The sequence below is a fragment of the Tamandua tetradactyla genome, chromosome 4 (genome assembly GCF_023851605.1).
Source record: "Tamandua tetradactyla isolate mTamTet1 chromosome 4, mTamTet1.pri, whole genome shotgun sequence".
Lineage (NCBI taxonomy): Eukaryota > Metazoa > Chordata > Mammalia > Pilosa > Myrmecophagidae > Tamandua > Tamandua tetradactyla.
In genome coordinates, this window is record NC_135330.1 from 177,891,094 (window position 1) to 177,912,634 (window position 21,541).

The 21,541-nt window shown below is 35.1% G+C and overlaps 1 protein-coding gene across 1 annotated transcript in view; it reads left to right on the forward strand.

The window, feature by feature from the left end:
• Positions 1 to 18,659, forward strand: part of TNFSF13B (TNF superfamily member 13b) — a 40,563-nt gene extending 21,904 nt beyond the window's left edge. Inside the window, exons 4-6 of the mRNA XM_077155858.1 lie at positions 14,763 to 14,875; positions 14,978 to 15,128; positions 17,743 to 18,659. Of these exons, the coding sequence (XP_077011973.1) occupies positions 14,763 to 14,875; positions 14,978 to 15,128; positions 17,743 to 17,855 (377 nt within the window). The 3' untranslated portion in view covers positions 17,856 to 18,659. The remainder of the gene's footprint in view (positions 1 to 14,762; positions 14,876 to 14,977; positions 15,129 to 17,742) is intronic.
• The last annotated feature ends 2,882 nt before the right edge of the window (positions 18,660 to 21,541 follow it).

Below are 21,541 nucleotides of genomic sequence, written 5' to 3' on the forward strand. Positions count from 1 at the left end.
ATCATCTTTAGGAAAATTAATTCTCCTATTATAGTAGAGTGCAGAAATCCTGATAGGATGAAGATGAAAATGGACACATCATAAAAATTTTATAATGTTAAGAGAAATCTCCAATGCCAAATGATTGTTTTGAAATTTACCATTTCCTCATATAGGTAGAATGCTTTAAACATTTCTTGTTACTTGAAATCACTATTAGCTTGATCTAGATAAATAAGAGTTTCCTATAATAATGGCCTGGAGCCAGGTTCATTGAGAATATACTTTTGACATAGCTTTCCTATATGTATCACAAAAATATTAATATTAATGCAGAGAAAAAGTCTTTAGAGTAAGCCTTTTATTGTCAAATGATTTGAAAATACCTTATCCTATACCTTTTCTTTTGAGTGTTACAAGATCTATTCGCATATTATTGAATCTGAGAAGTACTACTGTAAAAAAACACACATTTAATCCAGTTTTTCATAAATTCATTTGACCATGTCACTCTGTCTTAGTCTGCCAGGCTGCTATGATAAATAAATTTCCGGTAAGGTTGGCTTACCGGAAATTTACTGGCTCATGGTTTTGAAGCTACAAGATATCAGTAAGACTTGTTTTATCCCAAATCTGTAGGGATTTGGGTCAGGTGCTGAGTGCCAGCAATCTCTGGGGCTACCTGGTGTGTATCTCTGCCTCATGTCATATGGCAATGTCCTGTCCTTCAATTGGCTCTTATGGTTTCTGCTCACTTCCCGCTGTCTATGTGGCCGTCTCTAACTTCTGGCTTCCTGTTTTCTTTTCTTCCTAAGGTCTCTGGTAATGTGGATTAAGGTCCACCCACTTGTGTTTGGACCACACCTTAACTAAAAATCACATCTTCAAGAGGTACTATTTATGATGGGTTCACACTCCCAGGAATGCTGGTCAATATTAAGAATGTCTGTTGGGTTACATAATTCAATCTACCACATACCCCAACATGTATCAACATCTACCTGGAAGCAAAATCATCTGGGAGTTGCTGCTCTATAGCTGCTACAGCCTATACAAGATAATTAATGAAAAAAATGTATAGGAAATAAAGCATTTATTAACTTGCACATTCATTTATTCATTTATTTTGCATGCATTGATTAAAAGCTTTAAACGTTGCTTGTTACTTGAAATCTCTATAAACTTGAATTCTAGATAAGTAAGAGTTTATCTAGAATTTATCATATTCCCTGTATAGGCACTGGGAATAGTATTGAATAAAATAAGCATAACTCCCTACTTTCAAGGAGCTCACCTTCTGGAAAAATATACAAATGGACTGGCAAAATAGAGAATGATAGCAACAAATATTACAGAGAAAAATAATGCAAGGAAGGGGGAAAGGAATTTTTGGGTTGTTAACCCCAATAGGAAGTTCAACAGTATTGGGAGGTAAGCTAGGGCACCAGGAATGGGAAAACAAAAACCAGTGAGATTTCTCTATGTGACTTCAATTATCCTAAATGCAACATTAGAGCTAAACTATTTGAAAATCTATTACTATCTTTTGTTCTTCGTTTTCCAAAATCATGTTTTCAACTTTTCATAGGCAGTAAATTGTTTCCTAAGAATTAAATACTGCTACAAACAGACCCTATGGACAAAAGAGAAAATAAAATAACTCGGAAATGATTTACTTTACAATTTTGGCATACATATATATATATATATATATATATATATATATATATATAATAAACATATATGTATCATAAATATATATGTTTTAAATCAAGATGCAGCTGCTATACCATGATGAGTGTCAATCACACACTAAGTCAGCTTCCTGGGGCTTCTTCACACTAATCCAGGAATTCTTACCTGTAGCACTTTGACCTTTGGACCCAGAGATTGGATTTGTGGTACCATGATGCGGTCTGTGAATGTTAGTGAGCATGGGCATTTTAGGGAGCTACTCCATAGATTTGTTGAGGAGGTTGCACGCAATGAAAAATCTGTACTTGCACAGGCACGTACATTTTGGGCAAAGTGTATGATGTGAAATACACATTAGGTGTGCCAGAGCATGGAGGATCAAAGGATAGGGCTATTGACATCTTGTCTTTTGAATTCTTATAGTTGCTATTAGAATTCCATGGTTTTGTCCAAGCAACAAGGGTGAAGATAGGAAATGCAAAGGATGAAGAGGCAAAAGAGGCCTGCCAGGGGGAAGACTCATATCTCTCCTATTTATTTCTTTTGTGAAACTTTAATTTAATTTTTTTAGGTAGAACATTCACCGATTGCGAGCAAATTTAATAAATACAAAATGTGTGAATTGAAAACTCTCGCTACTATTCAGATCTAGTTCCATCCACCACCACCTCAAAACCTTTCACTTTTATTGATTTTTATGTAAACTTCAAAAATTTCTTTACGCAAACAAACACACAAAAATTCATATAGTGTTCTTGTTTCCTCCTTTCTTAGACTTACAGCACATTTACAGTACATATTATATGTAAACAAGATTATAACCTACAGATATTTTGAGGTGTGTACATTTTGTACAGTGTCGTATGGACATTCCATAATTTATTTAATTATCTCCCATCAATAGAGTTCTTGGTGAAAATCTTTTGAGTGCTGTAAAGAATAAGCGTGTGTGCATTATATATTTCACAATGGTAAGCCTAATTTTGGGATACATTCCAGAAGATGATTTTTTTTTGGGGGGGGGGTGCATGGACTGGGAATCGAACCTGGTTCTCCCACATGAAAGGTAAGCATTCTGCCACTGAACCACCCGTGTGCCCCTCCAGAAGCTGATTTTGACAAAAATTGTCACGCAGCCTCTATAGGGGTTAAAAAGTTGTATACAACTACTTTCAATGTAAGGAAAGACTGTTTGCAGACAGCTTTGTGAACAATAAGTGTTATCAAAATTTGGGGTTTTAACCAATCTAGTAGGCAAAAAGTAGTGTGGCTTGATTTGTTTTCCTTTTATTACGAAATATATTTAGCCATCTTTTCAAGTATTTTAAGAACCATTTGTATTTTGTATTTCTGTTTACTGTCTTTACATTCTTCCAATTGTTCTTTTCGATCTTTAGTTCCTTTTCTGTGAGCTATCTGTTCACATTTTTCCCCATTTTTCTATTGGATTTTTATTCAATTTCACATTAATTTCTGTGAGCTATTTATATATTAAGGAATTTGTCCTTCATATTATGACTTGCACAAATTTTCTCCCATGTGGTCAGTTGTCTTTTTAATTTTGCTCTCTGTTTTAAAGTCAAATTTATCACTAGAATTTTAAGACTTCGGATTTGGGGACATGGTTTCAAAGGCCTTCTCCAATACAAATTATAAGGGTATGTCTCCAAAGTTCTTCTAAGATTTTTATGGTTATGTTTTACATTTAAATATGTTGTATAGTTGCAGTTTATTCTGGCATAAGATTGAGGTATGGAAACAATAATTTTTTTTCTGATGGAGGACTGCTCATTGCCCCAGCATATTTATTGAAAAGCACATCTTCTCCATGGCTTGGAGATGTCGCATTTAGCATAGATTAGATTTCTGTGTTTACTTGAGTCAATTTCTTATTTTTCTTCTATTACATTGAATAATCTCGTCTACTCATGCTCTCAAAGCATGCTAGTTTAGTTATTAAGGTGTTATAATATATTTTATTCACTGGAAAATCTAATTCCTTCCTCAGTTTTCTTCATTTTAATGGTTTCTCTGAGTGTTCTTGTTTGCTTATTCTCTCCTTTATAAATTGCAGAATATGAATCAGCTTGTTTAGTTAAAAATAAAAATGAAATGCTTTCTGATGTTTTTAGTGGATTTCAGTTATATTATAAATTAATTTATGGAAAATTTCTTCCTGATATGAAGGGTCCAACCAGATCCAAGCTCAGATATTTATTATATGTTCAGTCTTCTTTTCAGTCTTTCAGAATGTATTGATATTTTCTTCAGATAGTTCATCTATTTCTTGTTAATTTTATTATGAGATATTTTATCTTTTCTGATGCTATTATAAATGGGGATATTTTCTTTCATCATATCATCTGTTTGATTATTGTTTTTGTATATAAAGCCTTCAATGTCTTTTTAACATTAAGTTGGAATGTCTTCTTTTTTATTTTTCACCTTTATGGAAAAATTTGTTTTAAGTGTGTCCCTTTATCTTAGGTTGTCAGAAATGCTATCACAAGGTCAGAAAGTGGTTTTGGTTTAACGAGAATTCATTGGCTCACAGTTTTGAGGCTAGAAGCGGTCCAAAATCAAGGTACTGGCTAGCCTGGCTTGACCTGGAGTCTATAGCATTCGGAGCTAGCTGCCAGCAACCCTTGGGGTTCTCTGGCTTGTATCTCTGCCTCATCTTCTCTGGCAATGTCATCTCTTTTCTGCCTCTGTGACTTCTGGGTTTCCATTATAAAGCATCCAGCAGTATGGATTAAGGCCTACCCTGATCACACCTTAGCAAATGATAACAGCTTCAAAAGTCCTTATTTATAAGTGGGCTCCCACCATAGGAGTGCAGATCCAGATGAAGAATTATGTTGCTGGTGGACATAATTTAACCAACTACACCCTTGTATACAGCAGAGAGTAGGGTTTTTGCTTTTTGACCTCATCTTAAAATCATTTTCACTTATTGGATAATGCAATCCATTTACATTTATTTACTTCAGAAATATGTTTGACTTTTATTCTGTAATGTTATGTAGTTTTCTGTTTTGCACTTTAACAAAATTGCTTCTCTTTTATATTAGCTGTTAAAGAAGTTGCTTACTATGAGAAACATTTGCCGTGCTTTCTCTCTCTCTCTCTCTGTGTGTGTGTGTGTGTGTGTGTGTGTGTGTGTGTGTGTGTGTGTGTAGTTCCAGTATTTACCTTTAGGTAGGATCTATTTATTCTCTAATCTGTTCTAAGATAAAATTAGTGTGATTCCTTTTTACTTCCTCTATTATTCTTCTTATCATACAGGTTTTTTTGGCAGTAATATTATATTACTCAATCTTTATCTATGTACTGTTAAAACATTTATGTTTCTATTGCTTAATATGTCAACATTAAGTATTATCCTTTGAACCTTAGCTGTTGCAAATGAATTTACTTTACTATCAATGTTTTTATCCTGCTGCCTACCGTTTTTTATTAGTCGCACCATTTCCACATTGTGAGGGCATAAACAGTTTTATTCTTTTCTGTCAAACCATTTTCTTCATGTGTTTATCTTAGTTTTACAGATAAATATACTCAATACTTATTGCCAGTCTTTTTGTTTTGCTTTCCTCCTTCACATCTTAGTTTGGCTGAATTTTTTCTCTGCTAGTTTATTCAAAATAGGCTCATGGAACAGCATTCACTAAATGTTTGCATTGGCAAAGCTATTCCTTTGTAGTCTTTAAACATGAAGGACCGGCACTAGATATAAAGTTTTCTGCTCACTCTTTCTTTCCTTGAGTGTCTCTTGGGAATGTCTCCATTGTCCTTTAGCATTATATACACTTGAGTGAAAACTGAGGTATCAGCACTTTGTTTCTGAAAAGTGGATTAGTATTTTTGCCTGGTTGCTCAAAGGATTTTTTTATCTTTGAAGTTCAACGAATTATTTTAGGATACATTTCAGGGTTGGCTGTTTCGGTAGGAAAAATAGTGGCCACCTATAGATCTTCACATCCATTCTCAAGACTTATAATGTTCTTTACTTGGTAAAAAGAATTTTCAGATGTAATTAAAGACCTTGAGTGGGAAGATTATTCCAGATTATCCTGGTGGGCCCAAAGTAATCATCAGGGTCTTTATGAGAGGGAAGCATGAAGAGCTGGAGTCAGAGAAGATGAAATGGTAGGAGCAGAGGTCTGAGTGATGCCAAGAGGTCTGGTTGCCAGCCAAGGTATGTAGGTGGCTTCCAGAAGCTGGAAAAGGCAAGGAAATGGAACCTCCCCTGCAGGCTCCAGAAGGAATGCAGCCCTGCCTACACCTTGATTCCTTCCCAGGGAGAATTCTGGCCTTTAGGACTGTAAGACAATACATTTGTACTGTCTTAAGCCATTGAATCCACTGCACCGAATCAACGTTCCCTTGCAGATGGTATGTACTTTCACTTTGTAGTAGCTCTAAATGGTTTTTCAGTTTCATCCTTTGTTGTTGCTATTGTTTGTGTGTTTTCTCTTCCAGGGTTTCAATTACGTGTAATTTTACTTATTTTTTTCCCTCAAATCCTTAACATTGCCTTTTCTTCCATCTCATTTCATTATGTACAGATGTTTACTTAGCTCTTCATTTAAATGATGGTTTTATTTTTTTTCTCCTAATCTCCCAAGTTTTCTGACTGACACTGACATTTCCTGTACTGTCTGTTTGTAGGAGAGTGCTGTATGTGAGGACTTCTTCACCATTAGGAAGTCTGTTTTTGCCTGCCCTTCCTGAAGTCTGCTATTGTCAGGCCCCCGACTGTTTTTCATATGTCTTTTCATTTCTTCACTCAGCTTCTGCCTGATCTCAGTTGCTTTGGGGAAATTCCTACAATTTTTTTGGTGTATATGCATCTGTCTGTCTCTTTTGGTTGATTTACAGGAGAGAAAAAAAAAAGGAAGGCTGTTATTTTTGCAATCTTGCTGATAGTGGAAATCTCTTGTTTACATCTATTTTACCTATATAATAACTTCCTGAGGACTATAAGATGAGCTTAAATCTTGTCAATAGCATTTGAGACTCAATGACTTCCTTCTTCTTAAAATGCGTTCTTCCCTCAAAGGTATCACTAAAATATTGATGTTCTTAGGATCCATGACGTAATCCCATTCTCTTTTCTTCTTATATAGTTGCCTTTCTTAAATATTCCTTTGGTGTCAATAACATTTATATGCTAGTGGCTTAAACATGTCTCTTTAGCCCAAACAACTTTCCTGAGCTCCAAACCTCTCTATATCTCTGTTTATTGAACATCTCTTCTCTAATATCTTGGGGGGGCATTTTTGCCTGACCTCTAGACCTTTTCCCCAAGTCTATTCCGTCTCCAGCATTTTCCATTTCAGTAAATCTTGTGGCTATGTACTCAGTTATGTATTCAATATTCTGGCTGTCATTCTTGACTCCTTCTTCTAACTCAGGACATGTGCTGATTTGAAAATGTTGGCTACCCCAGAAAAGCCATGCCCTTTAATCCTGATTCAATAATGTAGGGTGGAACATTTGGTTAGATTGTTTCCACTGAGATTTGACCCACTCAATTATGGGTAAGAAATTTGATTAGATGGACATGTGATTTTACCTGTTCAAGGTGGGTCTTAATTAGTTTACTGGAGTCCTTTAAAATGGGAAACATTTTGGAGAAAACACAGTTGTTTCAGAGTCAACTGAAACACAGACATTTGGAGATGCTTGGATTGCTGAGGGAGATGCTTGCAGTGATGGCGGAGAGAGCAGAAGCCTTGGCACAGCCATTTGGAAATGCAGAGCCCAGCAGACATGGCCACATGCCTTATGTGGTAGTTAGATTCAGTTGTCAACTTGACCAGGTGAAAGCACCTAGTTCTGTTGCTGTGGACATGAGCCAATGGTAGGTGAATCTCATCTGTTGCCAATTACATCTGCAGTTGGCTAGGAGGCGTGTCTGCTGCAATGAGTGACGTTTAACTTAATTGGCTTGTGCTTAAATGAGAGAACGCAATGTAGCACAGCCTAGCAGCTCAGCATTCCTCATCTCAGCACTTGCAGCTCAGCCCAGGCCTTTGGAGAAGTCACCCCGGGGAAAGTTGTTGGAACCCAGGGGCCTGGAGAGAAGACCAGCAGAGACCATCCTGTGCCTTCCACGTAAGAAAAGAGCCTCAGTGGAAAGTTAGCTGCCTTTCCTCTGAAGAACCAACAAAATAAATCCTTTTATTAAAAGCCAATCCATCTCTGGTGTGTTGCATCCCGGCAGCTAGCAAACTAGAACACCTTACCATGAGATGCTAAGCAAGCCAGAACCCAGAGTTGTGCCCCAGAGGAACTAAGGAAGACCCATAGATGCTTAGAGAGGAAATTACTGACATCAGAATCTGGAAGTAATGGACGGGAAACAAGGATCAGCAGATGCCAGCCACATACCTTTCCCATGTGATAGATATCGACTTCTCTTGAGTCAAGGTTTCTTTCTCCGGATGTCTTAGTTTATTTTTAAGGTCTTAGAACTGTAAACTTGTAACTTAATAAATTCTCTTTTTAAAAGCCATTCCATTTCTTGTATATTGCATTCCAGCGGTGTTTAGTAAACTAAAACAGCACAATTATTTCTCCTAGATCTATTTTGAATTAATTTACTTTTCTTCACTGCCGCTTCACCACCCTAGCACAAACCACCACCATCTCTCATCTTAACCAGTTTCCTTGCTCTTGTTTTCGCATTATGTCTTCCCTAGTCACCACATAGTGATATTTCTAAAATATCACAGAATCCCTTCTGCCCTTTGCGCCATGTATATATTGGCCTCTAGGTAACCCAGTCTACATAGCCCTCCATGATTTCTATTAATTAATTTCTAAATATAAAATGAATTATTTTCTAAACTTAAAATGAATTTCTATTAATTTTTATAACTCAATGTCATCTACCTAATCAAGCCTTTGATTACTGGGAATCACAGTGCTGAAATACGTTTTATACAAAATGCTGCTATTTGTTGCTTTGATTAATTAAAGCTACTTTTAAAATGTATTACTAAATACCTTCTCTTTTAAATACCTTCAATTTCACATAGCTTTAAGACAAAAACAGAAAATCAAGAGAAGGATTCAAATGTGATAACTTTGAGCAACAGATGCTCTCTGTGGCATTTATTTTCAATCATTGAGAAAGGCAACCTGGCCATATAAATTTTTGGAAGGAAAATTTGTATTTGAAGTAGGATAAAAAACACATATTAACAAATATATCATGTTTTCTATCAAACTTAGTTTTAATAACACTTATTTATGCCATATATGTCAGAATAGGAAATTTCCAATTTTCCAAGGGCAGACATTTTCAGGAATACATGTAAAATATTTTCATACACTAATATTGATATTAATTTTACTTGTTATCAAATAACATATATCAATTTTGCTAAAATTTTGAAAACATTTAAATACATTGAGTGTTTAAAGCTGGATGGAGTTAGGAAGTTTAAGTTTTATGTATTGGATGGCATTGTACTATCATTGTTCACTAACCATAATAAATGTAAAAACTCTTGATGTTTACTTCCAAATTCTTAAATATTTGCCTTAAGAAGTGTCATACACAAGTTTAGAAAAGCACTCTACAGAGTAAGCACTTAACATATTGGCCTTTTTACATGTGTGATGGTTTGAAAAACAAAAGGTAAAACGGTTACATTTTAAGTAGTGTATTGTGGTGGTTTAGAATAAAAAATATTCTTAAATTTGATCCACTCCTGTGGGTGCAGCCCCAGTGTAAGTAAGACCTTTCAATGAGGTTACTTCAGTTAGGGTACGTGTGTCCCAGCCAATCAGGATGAGTCTTAGTCCTATTACTGGAGCTCTAAAGCGGAATGAATTCCAACATGAGAGAGAGAAAGGCATGGGGGAGGCAAGAGGATGAAATGGAGCCCAGAAAAGAAGGAAGAGACCAAGAGAGGTCACCATGTCCATTGCCATGTAACAGAGGAACCAAGGATCCCAGCAGCCAGCCCCAGAATGCCACAGTCTTTGAGGATAAAGCATCACTTTGATGATGCCTTGATTTGGACATTTTCCCGTCCTCAAAACAGTGAGCGAATAACCTATCGTTTATCCCGACCCATTTTGTGACATTTGCTCCAGCAGCCTATGAAACTAAAAGAACATGTATCTGGAGTTTAATTAGCATACTAAACATCTAAGCAAGGTTTAAGATTTAGAAACATCTTCTGCCATTTATACTTGTTTATAATTGCTTCGGTATTTACTTTGCCTTTTAGCCTGTTTTCTTCAAAGTTGAAATTCACTCCTTCAATGATAACTACTTACTGAGTTTATACTATGTACTAGGCCCTATTCTTCACATTTGGATATACAGCTATGACTAAAATAAACTTCTTATCCTTATGGAGTATGATTTCTGCACTTGTACTCAGGCACGCATATGTCTAAGGATTCACATAATAAATAAAAGCAAGTAAAGATGTACTATGTCTTGAATAAGAATATAGCCAACAAGAAATGATAAAGAGCCAACATAAAATATCAGGAGAAAATAAGAATACAGACCTAATATCTACTTACTATTATTTTTATTTGGACAATACAGCAAATAGATTGGTAAGAACTTGGTCACTAATTTTACAGATACAAATATGCTATAAGGAATTATGAAATCTATTTAAATTATTGCAAATATTTTATTAAATAAATATCTCTTGAGCACTAGCCTGAATATAAACAAATATTTTTAGAAATAAATGCTTTACTTCAACTGACTCTGATGGAGGGCTTTACATCTTCCAAAATTTCAGTAATTAGGCAGTAAAATGCTTTTATGAAAACAATTGAATGTTTGCATATAAATGTCATAGTAAGTTCTCATTTTGAATTATTTTATGTTTAAAGTTAAATTACTTAGCTTAATAAATATTTATTGCATGTCAGCTATGGGCCAGTCATTGTATTAGGTCGTTGGGAAAATGGCAGTGAACCAAACATAAACAGTCCTTAATTTTACGAAAGTTAGAATCCAAGATGTGTATTGTTAAAGAAAAAAAAAATCATAAAATTTTAGCCCTTCTTTGGTTAGAACATTAAATGAATGTCATTATAACATGAAAGTACTTGCCTTCAAAGTCATCAGTTTGTATTTATAATAATATTTTAATAATTTAAAATATTATAAATATTTTAGTATTTATAATAATAACTATCACTATATTAATTTTTCCTTTCATTTTTTCATTACTGTAAGTCAAAATATGTTTTGGATATATGGTCTCATTTAAACAAAATTAAAAACTATGCTATAAATGACCTTTTCTTTTTTATTGTGGTAAAATACACATGTTTTAGTTTCCTCATTGCTAAAGCAAATATCATGCAATGGATTGGCCTAAACAATGGGAATTTATTGGCTCATAGTTTGGAAGTTAGGAGAAGTTTAGGCAATGGATTGGCCTAAACAATGGAAATTTTTTGGCTCATAGTTTGGAGGCTAGGAGAAGTCCAAAGCAAGACATCAGCAAAGGGATGCTTTTTTCTTGAAGCCTGGTTTTCTGGGGCTGCTGCTGACTCTTGGTCCTGATCTCCTCTGTCGTCACATGGTGGCCTCTCCGGGCTTTTCCTTTCTCTTCCAAATTCTGTTGACTTTCAGCTTCTGGCTGTTCCCTCTATGACTTTTTTCCCTCTATCTGTGACCTTCCCTATAAAGTCTCCAGTTAAAGGATTAAGACCCACAGCTTATCTAAAGGAAATTCATCAAAAAGTCCTATTTACAAAGGTTCACACCCACAGAAATGGATTAAGTTTAAGAACATGTTTTTCTGGGATACATAGCTCCAAACCACAATACATCCCTTACAATTTACCATCTTAACTGTTTTTAAGTGTTCAATTCACTGACTTTAATTACAATCACAATGATGCATAACCATCACCACAATTTTCAGAATTTTTAATCATCCCAAATGAAAACTCTATACCCTTTAAGTAATAAAGCCCTGATCCCTCCTCCTCCTAGCCCATGGGAACTGCTCAGTGGGTACAAAGCTTTACCATGGGGAAAACATCCTTTGTAACTGGATAGAGGTGGTGGTTACCTAATACAGTGACTGTTCCCAAAGCCACTGAATTGCTCACCTCAAAATTGTCAATTATATTATTGACAATTAATATTAATATTTCCTTATATTAAATTGTAAGGAAAAAAAGATTGAGAGACACATCAACCAGAAAAAAGTAAGGGAAGAATGGAAGGAAGGAAGGAGGGAGGAAGGGAGTGAGGAAAGGAGGGGGGCAGGAAGGAAGGAAGGAAAAATAAAGAAGAAAAAAAGCTAATTTTTTAAGTGTAGTTGGCCAATCTTAAGATTATTAGCATCAAATTATCTTAGCCTAGTAAGACAATTTTCTACCCTATAGTTCTACCTGCCAACTGGAAAGTTCTTACAATGCTGGGTTCTAAAAATCCAGCAAAAAGACTAGAAGTAACTGACATTCTCATTATAAACTGGGTCTATAGCTTCAAGGACCATATGGACAAATCAAAACTTTGGACAATTGTATTCTCAGGGACAATGGATTATGCTAAAAATTCCAGTGTATTTGGCTGTGAAAACTGTGAACCTCTTCCAATAACTAATACTCAAGTGATTAAGAAACTTTAACCCCAGAGACTTTATATAGAGAAATAGTAAAAGCCTATGTTACTACTGAGATGGGTTTGATTACATTTTAAAATGTAGTTAATTTAAACATCTACAGAGCAGCTGAGCAGACCTTGGCTTCGGTGATGCGTGCAGTTACTGGGGTTAGTAGACACCAAGTCCTGGGAGTTCTGTGTCCTTTTTTTTTGCCCATGGGATTTACTCAGCTCTCACTAGTACTTCTATGACTATGCCGTTCAGGATTACCAACGTGTTGGTAAGGGTGTGTAGGTGAGCTTTGACCTCTTTTCCTTTCTCGCCTACCTCCTGCTTGAGAACATGAGCTCAGGTTTGGGCTTCACCTTCAGCTTCTTCTCTAGGTCCACTACTCCATCGTGTCACGTAGTCTTGACCTCAGAGAACTTAAGTACCACCTTTGGACTATGACTTCTGATCCTCCAGAGTTTTTGCCACTGGACTTTTTAGAGCTAGTGCCATCCTTTTCCTTTTCATCTTGTTTCTAGGTGAAGAAGAGGAGGGTGACTGTTTTGTTATTTTCTGAGGAAGTTGGTAAGCCTCAAAGCATTTGTCCTCCATCTCTTTGGTCATGTCATATGAGTCTTCTGAGTTAGACACATAGATCACTCAGATAGTTTTTCCTTTGATCTTGATCCCAAATTGTCAGCAGCCAGAATTGTGCTCCTCTGGTCTTCAAAACAAATGAAACAGAATCCTTTGGATTTCCCTGTGTTCTTGTCCTGTAGAAGATGAATGGTAATAATTTTCCTGTATTGTGAGAGCACACAGCTGATGTTCCCTTTAGTCAATTCATAAGGAGGTCTTCCTAAGAAGACCCAGGCACTGTCCTTGTACTGCTAGTGCCAAAATGCCTTATCTCCCTTCTCAAGCTGGTGCTCATTTCAGCTAATTGATTAGCTTCACCTTAGTCAAAGTATTCATCTCTGCAGTTTCACTTGCTCATTTATTTTGTATCCCTTTATTTATACCCCCAATTTCCTGGTCTCTAACCTTAGGATTCACCCTTCTGATAGTTATGTTCAGGTGTCAGGTGGCCAGGTGATGATGCCCCATTATTCTGTTGCTGTGAACTTAAATCATCAGCATGTGAAATATATCTATGGCTGATTACATCTGCGGTCAGCTAAAGGGTGTGCCTTCCTCAAAGAATGATGTTTAAGTTAATTAGCTGGAGGCTTAAAAGAGAGAGGTCAAAAGAAATCTCAGCAGTTCAGCATACCTCATCTCAGCACTAGGATGTTAGACCCAGCTGTTTGGAGATGCAGAAAGGAATCACCCTGAGGAAAGCTGTTTGAATCCAGAAGCTGGGATGGAAGCCCAACAGATGTCCACCAAGTGCTTTCCAACGTGACAAAGTCAGAGGAAAGCCAGCTGCCTTTCCTCTGAAGAACTATAAGTTTGTGACTAATAAAGCCCTTTATTAAAAGCTGATCCATCTATGGCATGTTGCATTCTGGCAGCTTTAGCAAACTAAAGCAACTCTTTACTTTAATATTCACATAACATTGCTGGGAGAAATTCAGTGTGCCTACAATATGAATCCATTGGAAAGGAGTATTTAAAGGTGTCCAAAAGCACTCACACCCATTTTCGGTTCAATTATTTCATCCTCTGTAGCTTTCCTCCTTCTGTAGCCACTGTCTTCTCTCTGCCCCAATTCATTCAATTCTTAAACACGGTGATTTCCTTATCACTCCCCAAATGATGTTTGAGGGATAATGGAGGAAAATTAATGTACTGAACAAAAAACCACTTGACCTCAAATATTACAGACTACTGATACAAAGTCCCTTGACCACTTCCTACTAAAGATTATGTCTCAGAAACTGACTTTCATTCTATTGCCCTGTTCTGTTGCCAAATGGGGTGGATACTATGGGGGAAGGGATGTGGAGTTTGCTTCCTTCTCATAATTCTTTGCTAAACTGTCCACATTACTTACTCTCTTTTCTATAGGAACCAAAGAAAAACTGAAAACCTCTATCAGTGTGTTATTTAGGTATTTTTAGTCCTTTTTTTGGCCTCAAACACTCCTCTTTAGGCCATCTTTTATTATGGAAATAGCCGAAATTAAGAAGAATTTTTAAAACTAGTCATTCACATGAAGTGTTTGCCCTCAAGTTCCTATATTTGATAGTTGCCTGGGTTTAAATATAAGTGATAGCTGAGAACCCAATGGAGCAATATGACTTGTCTTCTTTTCTTTTTTTTTGGGGGGGGGGGGGTTGCTGTGTGGGGTGCATGGTATGGGAATTGAACCCGGGTCTCCCACATGGAAGGTGAGCATTCTACCACTGAACCACTCGTGCACCCTCCTTTTCTTTTTAATATGGAATTCTCCGCTAAGTTTCAGGTTTAATTTAACAAGTAAATGGAGGTGAAAAAATTGCCTTGCTCTAATTTATTTCTTATCAATCATTCTCTTAATTGTAGGATCTTACACGTTCGTTCCATGGCTTCTCAGCTTTAAAAGAGGAAGAGCCTTAGAAGAAAAAGAAAATAAAATATTGGTCAAAGAAACCGGTTACTTCTTTATATATGGTCAGGTACGTTCAACCCCTAATTCTGCTTTCACTACAGAATGACTCCTGTTTTGTACTCAGTCCCATTTTTGTACTCACTTCTGACAAAGTTCTTTCATTTTTCAGGTTTTATATACTGACAGCACCTTTGCAATGGGACACTTGATACAGAGGAAAAAAGTGCATGTTTTCGGGGATGAATTGAGTCTGGTCACTTTGTTCCGATGTATTCAAAATATGCCGGAAACACTACCCAATAATTCCTGTTATTCGGCTGGTAAATAATATTTCTCAGTTTATTGTGAAAGAAGGATAGACTATGCTAATAACCTGAGCTTGACAAAACAGAAAGAAAGGACAGTGCACTGAAATACAAATAGTTGAAAAGCCATTTCTCAACATGCTGGGGTTTTTTTATTCTCTTGAATAATAAACTAGTCCTCTTTAATTGAAACAAATAAAATTATTACTAATAGTTTTATTATTTAAACAATAAGTTGAGGAAGGGCTATAAGGTCATAGCATTCACACTAAAATGTATTTTCTTCAACCTGTAATAACAGTAGCAACCAGAGAAATTATCATGCACCAGACACATTCTATACACTTTACATAGGCTCATTCATTGAAGTCTCTCCATGTAATGGGTGTGAACTCAGAGTCACAGAGAGTAAGGTAATTTTCCCTTAGCTACACAACTACAAAGTTTCAGAATTTGACTCAAACCAGTCAATCTAGCCCCATGGAAAGAAAGATCAAAACTTCTTTCCAAGTTGAGGAAGAAATGCCCTTGGCCAGGTTTGAGGACCAGGACAGGTTGCCCTGTGACTTCACCACTACCCACAGAGGACACTTTCATTCAGGTGATAACTGGTATAAGTGAACAACAGGCAGGTACCTTTTTGATTTAAAGTGTAAGAGCAACTCAGCAGCACACAGCAGTCGTGTACAAATTGAGAGGCAACGGGAATCAGCAGGATTCATTAATTTCAGGTCTCTTTTAGCTGTAATTGCCAATTTGTCCTTCATTTTATTTTTCTGGGGGGAGGGTGGTAATTTCAAGTTAATCACGGCTGCTTTTAGAAAATGGTATTCACCTTAAGCACATCTATTCCTCTCTGGTGATTGAACTAGTGTGATATACAGGATTAGAGATGTGCTATATGTTTGAAGGACTCTATTGCAAAGACTTACAAACAAATACACAATAAATCAGTTAAAAAGGAAGGAAAATAATTCTTAACAATGGAGATGATATCATTTGTGGATCTGCAACTATAAATTCCTGTAACTGAATGATGAGAAAGTTTATTAAAGTGGAATTCCCTAATTTGCATTAAATTAGGGAGCTGAGTAGTGACCAGTATTTTGATGTTGCAAATTCTTTATAAATTGTGAGACTACTCCAAACTATTCTTTATTTATATTTATATTTATTAGGACATAGAGCTTTCCAATTTTTTAATTGTCTACTCCTCTCTTATATTTACTTTCTAAGAGAGCACTCTGCCAAATTTCCTTGATGCCTTGCTTTTTAGAAAGTAATTAAACTTGCCTTAAAAATATTTCTCAACACTAATAGATTTGTAATGCATATGAGAGACATTATCCTGGAAGTTTCATGTTTGCAACTGTAATCTGTTCTAGATTGGATTTGTTTAAAACTATTAAAAAATATACAGTAGTATTAATACATAAAATTCTTCCCTAATAAGCTGAAAAATTTGTAATGGTATATTAAGGATCCCAACATACTACCAAGTAACCATTTTCACATACAATATAGAATATTGTACATTATTTCATTAATAAATTGAATATATTTTGGGGAACATTATAGCTAATTGCTACAATCTGAAGAATTGAATTAGCTAATAATTCAGTATTGTAATTTTAAATAGAAGTTATACTAGTTCATAATGCTCTGTGACCTCCAGCCTTTGTCAATATATTATATCATTTTCAATCTCTATAATGACTAATCTATTCAATAACTAAATTCCAATCTTTTTTTGTTATTTAAGAAACTCATCAATAATTTTGCTGATTCTAGAATGTGTACTCTTCACAACACCCAAAACTATATTGTTTTTTTAATTGTCTATCTTTACCCATTAAAAAACAAAACAGAAACTTCTGTCACTCTCGATCATAACACTGACTAGCTCTTGACCAAAATAAATCAGCTACTCCGGGTTTGAGGACAGAACAGCTATTAACATAGATGTATTCATATAAATAACTTTCCACTGTATGTTAATGAAACAGGGTAATTAATTTTTAAATTGCTAGTCTGAGGTACTGGCAATTTAGATACTACTTACTTTAATTTTTTATTCCATCTCTTCTTACTCCTCTTTCTTCATTATTTTTTCTTTTAAAATGGGGTTATGAATTATGTGACATCTGGACTCTAGAGAAAAACTATGTTAACAAATGGGCTAATTTTGTTTTTACTTTTAATATACTAATATACGCATATTTAAAAGTATAATTAGGACTAAGTGATATATAAACAGCATTTTAAGTTCACATTATTATAAAAGATCCCCATCATAAAATTATGCAGTATAATATTCCATCAAATTATGATTTCCTTTTATCTTAAAGGTAAATATTTAAGTCCTTTTCAGAGTCTTTTTTTTATAAATAGAAGATAATAAAGGCATATATATATATGTTGTAACTCCTTATTTCTTCTTATTTTTCTTACTTCTCATTTCTTCTTATTTCTTTTAGACTAGTAGAATTGTAACAAGTTTAGAAGTCCACTGGCATATTTTGAAGTGTGAAGGTGTAGAAGTTTTTTTACCAAAATAAAAGTTTTATTTTAGTTTTTTTTCTTTCCTTTAATACACTACTTAAAGTTATTTCAAATAATTCCTTTCCAGGCATTGCAAAGCTGGAAGAGGGAGATGAACTTCAACTTGCAATACCACGAGAAAATGCTAAAATATCACAGGATGGAGATGGCACATTTTTTGGAGCGTTGAAACTGCTGTGACCGACATTTTTTTTTCCTACCTTTTTCTATACGTCCAAGGGGAAAAAACCCAACTGGAAATACCAAAAAAAAAAAAAAAAAAAATTGGTTACCATAGTCTTTTCTGTGAGCAGTTTGTTTTGGTTTGCTGAAACTAGACGATAACAGGAAATTTGACAGACAACCACAGCCAAAGTGTGTCATGTGAATTACAAGAAATAAGACCCATTTAAGGAAAGACAGAATTATAAATACTTTTCACTATATAGGCATATTGAAAAATTTAGACATAGCTTCTTGTCTTGGAGGAAGGACACACGTCAAAGGCGGCAGCAGTGATTGCTTCAAAACTGGATGCCGCAATTTGTTATGGAACAAGGATGCAGGATATTAAGATATTTATGTAAAATTTCAGCATTCATTTTCTAGTTTTGTGTTAAATACCCCTCTATTTTTTTCAGTTAACATTGTGAAAAGTAAAGAAAAAAAAATCTAGAAATTTTGCGTCAGATACATGTAAAAGTAATTAAAAATTAAAATATTAAATTGGACCAAAAAATGTGTTACAGCTACTTGTAAGCCTTTTTGGTTTATCTCAAATTTTCAACTTTTACCTGATGGAATGCTCCCAAACTTTGGTCAAAGGAGCACGGAAATTCCCTTATTGTATATAGTTATGGGCATTTTTTATAGTTAATTTCATTTACTTCAGAAACTTTGATGTAGGGTAATTCCAATTCATATATATATATATATATGAATATATATATAAAGTGAATAATTGAGAAAGCAACTATAATAGTTCTTATACAAAAATAAAATCTCCAATAGAAATTAAAAAAAAAATAAATGCATTTATAATAATGTAATTTCCTTTTACTTCAGTTCATCTGTCTCAAACTGCTGCTTAGTAGTTCACATATTCCAGCCTTTAAAAAATACTTTTGTTATTAGCTTTACAGAAGTTGAGATTTAATTGAAGTTCTTGGCGTCCTAAGTATGTTTATATGCCAAGTGCTCATTATAAAGATTATGATATGCTAGAAGACATTATCTTAATTTTCGTTTTATAAAGTATCATACTTGATAATGCCGTAACACTTATTTTGTTAAATATCAATTTCCCTTTTTTTGCTTATCCTTTTTTTTGTACTTCATTAAACAGTAAATGAGATAATAGACCGACATCTTTTCCTCAGTCTGAAAAATAATTTCTTTAAGATATACTACTTTTCAAAACAAAGAAAATGATTTGAATTTTGTGTCTAAAACCAAACTTTGTTTATAACTTTGGTTCTTGTTGATTTTCCCTTTTGGTTAAAATGAAATATATTTTGCAATTTATTTTATAGTATTTTATAATATAATTCAAAAAGAAGAAGTGGTACGTGTGGAGTAGGACTTTCAATTCAAGAAGGAGTGGTTAGTAATTTTCCTATGTTGCTGCTAACTTGTATGCCAAATAAAATATTAAATGCCTTTTGCCTCACTATCTGACTGAGTTTTCATACCACCACCCATATTTTGTTTTTTCTTATATAACCAAACGTCATTTTAAAAATCAGGAGCATAATTTTGAAATGTTATAGAGTATTATGTATTATGTATAGAATGTGACAAGAAAAAATTTTAAAACATGAATATTTTCCATAAATGGAAAAAGACTACTTTGATTCAAGATTATATATGTAAAGATATAAATTAAATATTATTTCTTCAAGCAGAAGGAAAAAAATTATAACATTGCATTATAATAGGCTTGCACGCTAAGTCGTTATAAGTCACAGCTGGCACAGGTTTTCTTAAACAACTGAGCGCATTTTGTCAGAAGATGTACAATGCATCTTCTGTTTAATTTAAATTAATTTAAATGTTATTTTATTTTTAGTTTACATCAGTCTTAAAATGTGTGTCCCATCTTCCTTGTATGTGAAATTGTGAGGAAAATTAGACTCTTGTTAAATAAAAGTTTATTTAAATATCAGCGAATAGAATGAAGATTAGGAATATAAAATGGTTGTATATGGGATTCTCCATTGTGACAGTAGTTACCAGAGTTCTTTTTCACTACTGTTGCACCAATTTATATTAAGGGGGGTGAAGATGTTATATTGGGATTTCCTACCTTTCTGACTTCTATCATCAAGCAACAGTTTTGCCTCACTTCAAATTTTGTACAAACGGTATCATACAGAAGGTATTCTTTTGAACATAGTCTACCTTTGCTCACCATTTTGCTTGAGAATTTCTTCCATGTTGTTGCATGTAGCAGTAGTTCCTTCTCCAATGCTGAAGAGAATTTCATTCTCTGGCCATATCACAATATATTTGTCCCTTTTATGCTTGAAGGGCCTTTGGAGTATTTGTAGTTTGTGGCTATTAGGATAATCTGTCTATGAATATTTCTTTAACATATTTTAGGAAATCCATGTACATATTTCTGTTGGCTAGATAATGTGAAGTGAAATTGTTGGGTCATAGACTATACTATGTTCAATTTCAGTAGCAACTGCCAGAAAGTTTTCCGAATGATAAAGAATTTACTGAAAATCTAGCAGAACTGTTCAAGGCAACAGCTGACTTGCCTACATGCTCCAACTAGACAAGTACCCTCCTCTCTGCTGCAGACACCAGTGGACTCTATTTGTTCCCCTGTGTTTCCTGACTGTGCCCTGTGCTAGTAGCTTCTGGGAATTCAAAGATAGAATTTACTTCTGATTATCTGTAGACATGCAACATTTTATGAATTAATGATGGTTCAAAAGGGGTTCCAAGCCCCTAGCCTTGTTATATCTGAGCAGTCTTTCATTTTGGGCCCCTCTCCTCCCATGGGGAAGGCTTTAGGAGAGAAAGAAGCAGTCAGCAACTCCAAACACTAAGGAAGTCCCCAGTAATCCATTCCCAGAAAGACTAAAATTGAATATAATTTTCTTTTAAGCTTAGTTTGAGATTGTCCTTGATTTCTTTACTGTCACCATTCTATTAACCAGTTGATAAAGTTTTTTTTTTTTTCTTCTCAGAACTAGCTACTTTTATTGTGTCCACCAATCTATGGGAAATGCATATTTCCTTGCCCCTCTGTATTGTAGGAATTGAAACTGTCACCTGCTACCTGCCATCTCTTTCAAGGTCCCTTTCCCCCCTGCTCTCATGTGCCTGGAACCGTGTCACCAATTACTCTGCATAAGGAGCCATTCATTTGAGAGTAGGATGCTAGTTTTCCTTCTTCCAAGGCCCCCAATCACATTGATTTACTCCCTTGGACTGCTCATCGCTTGGTATTGGAGGTGGAAAACCCTCAGGCCTCCCTCAAATAATTCTGACACTTATGATTCCAATGACTTTTCAGGTTCCTCCTTCCTGGTGGTTGCTGAATATAGAGTGGAGAAGGTGATGGTTGGTATTCAGCTTCCTCTTAATTTCTAGAGGAGGTGAAAACTATTTGGAATGCAAAATTTGTTTTCCTCAGCATAATTTTCTAATTGCAATAAAAATGTCCAACCTGACCCCTATTACAATTATGGTAACAGAAATTTTCCACCTCGCCAAACTAATGTATGAGCTAATTCGGGGTGATGTGCAGATACAGTAAATGAGGTGTAAGTCTGAGGAGACCTTCCCCACATGAACCCTGGGGCGAGGGGCCCTAGCACTGTGCTCACATAGTCACAGGTTTTCATACAAATTTGAACAAATAAGATACTTTA